This window comes from Pinus tabuliformis, chromosome J (assembly GCF_031772625.1).
Source record: "Pinus tabuliformis cultivar Carrire ecotype Pingquan chromosome J, CPIR1, whole genome shotgun sequence".
NCBI classification, from domain to species: domain Eukaryota; kingdom Viridiplantae; phylum Streptophyta; class Pinopsida; order Pinales; family Pinaceae; genus Pinus; species Pinus tabuliformis.
In genome coordinates this window covers 980,518,559-980,524,693 of record NC_142295.1, presented here as the reverse complement: position 1 = coordinate 980,524,693, position 6,135 = coordinate 980,518,559, and the positions used below count along the sequence as shown (strand labels likewise).

General features: G+C 40.9%; 1 protein-coding gene across 1 annotated transcript; it reads right to left on the bottom strand.

Annotated features, from left to right (window-relative positions):
- Positions 1 to 3,903: 3,903 nt before the first annotated feature.
- LOC149230131 (uncharacterized) lies at positions 3,904 to 5,211 on the bottom strand. Its single transcript, XM_089381209.1, has 2 exons — positions 4,644 to 5,211; positions 3,904 to 4,127 (listed from the first exon to the last, which is right to left on the bottom strand). The coding sequence occupies exons 1-2, from the start codon at positions 5,209 to 5,211 to the stop codon at positions 3,904 to 3,906; spliced, it is 792 nt and encodes a 263-aa protein (XP_089237335.1).
- Between the last annotated feature and the right edge of the window lie 924 nt (positions 5,212 to 6,135).

Below are 6,135 nucleotides of genomic sequence, written 5' to 3'. Positions count from 1 at the left end.
ATTCCCAGTCTTCCATTTCAGAGTCTGATTTTCCCTGAGTTGCTTCCTCTTCCAGTTGTTGTATTATACTTCTAATGTCCTTGTTGGTGTTCTCACAATAGGCTCTCTCCGCGAACTGAATCTTTTTTCCTATAGATCTTCTGGATTTTCTAGCAGGTGTAGTTGCATGTTCTTCCCGGTAACCTCCTACTCTTCCCCTTCCCCTTCCGCGTTGTCTCCGTCTCCCTCCTGTGCCTCCTCTATTCCTGTAATTTCCTCTGCCTCCCCGACTCTTCGTGCCCGAGGCACTGCCGAAATCACGACCTCCTTCTCGCCCTTGACCTCTCCATTCGTCCTCTTCCCTGGTCTCCTGCTTGTCATTCGTCCCGGGCTTTACTACCCTCCTAATCTTCTCTCGTGCCTGCTCCCCTCTGTCCTGGTCTGAATCAAACATCTCTATGTCATCCTCTGAATCTTCCTGGACAATTAAGATATCCTCAGCCATTTCTTCTTCCGCTATTCCTTTTCCTTTCTTTTCTTGGCTGCTTCGTTCTCCATTGGCTTCACTCCCATCGTTCCTCGACCTTCTTCTTGTCGCCATTCGACCCTTACCTTCTGCACTGTCTGTTTGGATTTTCCAGCTCCTCTGTCCTCCTGTTATCTTGGTTCGAGCCCTCGCCACCCTACCTCTTTGCCAATTCTCTATTGTTTCCTTTCACGTTTTCTTTCCTTTATCACGCTTTCCTTTTTTATGTCTTCGTCTCTTCCGGTTTCTCGTTGCTTCCTTTGCTTGTTCTACTTGCCACTTGTTACCTCCTTCACCTCATGCGTCCTTTCGTCCTTCCTTCGTACTGTCATACTCATGTTTGATTTTTGACATTCTGTCATTTCCACCTCCCTCCGTCACCACTCCATCAACGTTCCTCCTTGAGATGCACTCTCTTCTGATGATCTCTCTATCCTTATTCATAATTATCTGACCCTCTTCTGTCCTGTCCTTCCTTCTCACCTGATTTGGATTTATTATTCTGTACACCGTCGAAATCACCCCGATCGGGGATCTCTTGCACTCATTTTTATTGGTTTGTGGATTCATCATGGTCTTGAGTGATTATGGTTGCAAGTTCCTCCCATCTCGGATTATTCATTATTGTAGGCCATCTGTTATCAATTTTCCTTTCCTGTTCGTTACTCCCCCAGTTGGCAAGGAAGTCTGCAGCCTTATTGCCCTTCCTTCTGACATGATTGATAATTTTATAGTCTATTCTCTTTAATAATTCCGCCAAATCTTGAACAATCCCAGCTGTCCTCCAGCTTCCAGCTATCTGCTCCCAGTTTCTCCCATTATTGAGTTTCCAGAGCATCTCTACTACCACCTGTGAATCCCCCTCTATCTCTAGGTTCATGTAGCTATTCCTTACAGCTATCCTTAACCCTTGATGCACCGCCCACAGTTCTGCTTCATTGTTAGTCATTTCACCTCCCCATTCCGCATACACCCATCTGGTGTGTTTCTCACTGTCTCTAAAGATACCCCCAAAGCCTGCATTCCTTGGTTTCCCTTTGGAGGCCCCGTCAAAATTCAACTTGATGAATTTTTCTCTCGGGTATCTGAACTGCTCTGGGCTATGAATCTGAGTATTTTGCTGTCTTTCTTTCTTGGGGTAGATCATATCAAATTTCATATTTAATTTTGTTAGGATTTGTCCTTCTTCCTTATTTGATTTCCAATCTTCCTCATCCCTGTCTTTGGCTAGAACCGTTTCTCTAATAGAGTTTAGAATTCTTTTCCATATCCCTTCTGGTTTATTATTTTGTCTAAGAAAATCCTTCGATTTCGTTCCTTCCATAGGAGCCATATCACAAAACCCACTGTCAGATTCCAAGCTCTCTTGACCACTTTACAGAGGAATTGTTCTTTACTCCATTGAAAAATGGTCTTTTTTATGTCACTAGGGTCTTTGTTTAATCTACCAAAAAGATTTCTGACCTCTTCCCATATATGCCGTGCAAACGAGCAGTTGTTCAGAATGTGTTCTTGGGTTTCAGTTTCTATATTACAGAGACAACACCTCGATGGCCCAAGGAAGCCTCTCTTTTGGATTTTATCCCATGTTAAAATTCTTTCTCTTCCAACTAGCCATGCAAATATGGCTATCTTTGGCCACCATTTACCGTCCCAAATAACTTTCCATTCTGTGGTTTCCTCCACCCTCTCTTGATGCTTTGTCAAATAGTAGGCCTCCTTAACTGTAAAGGTTCCTTTCGTTGATTTTCCCCATTTGAGAATATCTTCCCCTGTTCTGGCTTTTATTTTCCTTGAATCTAATTCTTTTAAATATAATTCTTGCTGTTCTTGATTGATGTTTTCATCCCATTCTTCTGGCTTTCTCCATATTCTCCATATTCCATCTGTCTCTCCTTCTATCCAAGAGTCCCTTACATATTTTCTCTCCTCCCTGAGCGCTTTTTGTTGTATACTTTGCAGAGCTTGAAAATTGATCAATTTGTTTCTTTGTTACCACCCCTCTTCCCAAAATCTAGCATTCCTTCCTCCTCTTATTTCCCAGAAGGCATGGTTTTTTATAATATTCCTGTTCTGGCTTGCAAGTTCCCAAATTGTAGAGCCTTTCGGGGTCTCTTCCATTCTGAGGATTTCTTCTGTTGTTGTCGGCATATTATACTTCTAGGTCCAAATTCTCTTCCATAGGTCATCTCCTCCCCTCATCCACCGCCACCACAGTTTTGCTCCTAGCACCTTGTTTAGCACCTCCGGGTCTCTCAATCCAAGGCCTCCTTCCTCTTTTCTTTTCATTAAATTTTTTCATGAGACCAAAGCCCATTTCTTTTGTTGATTTGGTCCGCCCCAAATGAATTTTCCAAAAATTTCTTTTATTTTTGTGCACGCCCATTTGGGAGCAGCCATGATAGATAAGGGGTAAATAGGTATTGCTTGGAGGACTGACTTCAGTAGAACTATTCTGCCTACTATATTCTGGGATCTAAAAGACCAGCTTGCCAGTTTGTTCTTGAGTTTTTCAATAATCTTCTGCCAGTTTACCATTCTTGTGGGATTTGTATCTAACTGAATCCCCAAGTATTTTGTTGGTAGTTCTCCATGCCAGAACCCTAGCGTTCTGGTTAGATGAGTCTTGATTGAGTCCATAGTGTTAAAAATGAAAGTACATGATTTCTCCTTATTAACTTCCATACCCGATGCCTCCATAAACAGGTCCAGGATTCTTTTGATATTCCTTACTTCTTTTATTGAGACCTCACCGAATAGCATAATATCATCTACAAACTGTTGATGGGTTATGGGCAGATTGTTTCCCCATAACTTTAAGCCCTTAATTCTCCTTTCCCTTAGCTCCTTTTTAAAGTATCTTCCTAGACCCTCTGCTGCCATTATGAATAAGAAAGGAGATAAAGGGTCCCCTTGCCTTATTCCTCTAGTAGCATTGAAAGTTGTCGTAGGTGCCCCATTTATTAGAATTGAGAAATTAGGAGTTGATATCATGCTGTACACCCATTCTATCCATCTGTTACTGAAACCAAATGTCTCCAGGACTTTCTTGAGATATTTCCAACTCAAGCGATCATAGGCTTTTAACAAATCGAGCTTTATCATCATTCCTTTCTGCTTCTTCTTTTTTAGAGAGTGTATCACTTCTTGTGTTACTACTAAACCGTCAAGGCTTTGTCTTCCATCGACAAATCCTATTTGTTTTGGAGAAATTAAGCTAGATAGAAGGGGTTTTAATCTTTTTGCTATCAGAGTGGCTATTATTTTGTATATTACATTACACAAGGAAATTGGGCGAAAACCCTGGGCATTTTCAGAGTTAGCATTTTTAGGGATCAGGGTAAAAAAAGTCGAGTTTATAGCTGGCCATACCTTTTGTTTCATACGTGATTCTTCTACTACCTCCAGGATCTCCTTACCAAAAAATGCCATCTTGCTTTATAAAACTCCACCGTGTATCCATCAGGTCCTGGTGCTTTGCCTTTATTCATACTCTTCACTATTTCTTCCACTTCCTCAAGCGTTGCTGCTCTCATCAGGGCCTTGTTCTGCTCTTCTGTTACTATTTTAGGGATTTCATTACATATGCGTTCTATAGCTATTGTACGATCAATTTGTGGTTCTGTCAGAATTTCTTTGTGGTGTTCAACCAATACTTTCTCAATTCCTTCTTGTTCTATTATCCTTTCTCCTTCTTCATTTTTAATGGAGAATATCCTATTCTTTTGTCTATGTTGTATCATAGCTTGGTGAAAGAACTTGGTGTTTCTTTCTCCTTCCCGTAGCCAGTTGACCCTGGCTTTTTGTTTCCACAGGATCTTCTCCTGTTTCCTCCGCTCTTCTAGTTGACTTATTATGACTCCTTCTTCTTTACATCTTTCCTCCGTTCGTCCTTCTATAATTATTTTTTATTGTATTTCTTCCATTTCTTTTTCTAGTTTATTTTTCTCCTCCAATATATTCCCAAATTCTTCTTTATTCCATTTCTTTATTTTCCCTTTCAATTCTTTGAGCTTTAGCTGGAAGGTGTGCATCTTCCCTTTTCCTTTTAGTGTACTTTGAGTCCACCATTCCTCTGTTTTTAGTAAGAATTGAGGGTTCCTGAGCCAAAAGGCCTCAAACCTGAATGGTTTTTTACCTGAATTTTTCTTGATATCTATTTCCAGCCTGATCGGCCAATGATCTGAGCCTATTGCGGGCATTATTTTTGCTTCCACAAAAACATCCCGGTTCATAATTTGTTCTGATAAAAGGAATCTGTCTAATCTAGAAGCTATTTGATTTCTTCCCCCTCTTCGATTGTTCCATGTATAAATACCATTAATTGTTGGTATATCCACCAGCCTCTGTTCTGTAATCATCTCATTAAATGCCTCCATATTCTGATCTGGTCTTCTTATGCCACCTTTCTTTTCATCTGCAGTTCTAATCATATTAAAATCTCCTCCTACTATCCAGGGTGTTCCAGGGGAGATCCTTCTAGCAGCTTGCATGTTCTTAAGAAAATTTTCTCGATCTCTTGGTATGTGCGGTCCATAGACTCCTGAAATGAGGATTCTCTTCGCTGATCCTACTATTCTGAACAACCCAGTGAGGATTCTGGGAAGGCTTATCCAGTTTTCAAATATTATCTCCTCAGGGTTCCATATGATTGCTAGCCCCCCTGTTGTACCACTCGCATCTTGGCCCGTTACCTCATATTGCATTCTTAGTTTTTTAATTATTCCTTCCAGTTGTTGCGAGCTAATTTTCATTTCTTGGATTATCATGATACCAGGTTTTTCTTTCTTCAGCCTCTCTTTTAAATACCTCTGCTTTCCTTTACTGTTGAGGCCCCTAATATTCCAACTTGTGACTATCATTTAAAACTTCTTTGGTGGTTGTTGGAACACCTCTGATAGGGGTATAACCCTACCTGAGTTGACCAGGATTTCTCCTACTGCTTGTATAGTCTCATTTAATGTTCTTCTACCTCTCTTTCTATCCCCCTTACCAGTACTGTCCATTCCCAAGCTGTGGCTTGCTTGTGCCCCTGTTTGGTCTATTTGGTTTTCCGAGGTGCTGCCTTTCTTCTCCTTGTATTTTTGGAACGTTTCTTTATATAATTTTTTCTGAGTTTTCGGGATGAATCTCTCATCAAGATTTTTCCATTCCTGTAGCATTTTCCTCATGATTCTTTCCTCTTCATTCCCACTGTCTTTTTGTGATTCTATCCCTGTCTGGGCTTGCTCTATTGTTATCTCCAGGCTTTCCCCTACCCCTTCTTCGGCCTCCCTGATGTGAGCTATGTCTTTATCCTTTGTCTCTTTAATAATTTCCATTGGTTCATTCTCATTGTCATCTTCTTCAATCGTTTTTCCTGCGTTCTCTTCTTCATCCTCTTGTAGGGCCTGGAATTTATTTTGACTTTCAACTATTACAGGTTTTTCTTGTTGTTGTATCCTTATTCCTTCCTTGCCTGATTTTTTCCTCCTATGGACCTCCTGGAAGCCCAATTCCCCAGCATCTGCTCTCTTTGCCCTCCTTTGTTCTTCTTCTTGTTTTCTTGATATTTCCTCTTCTTTGTTTAAAGGGCAGTGCTTGTAAAGATGCCCGTATTCATGGAACCTTCTGCACCTGAAAGGTATGTG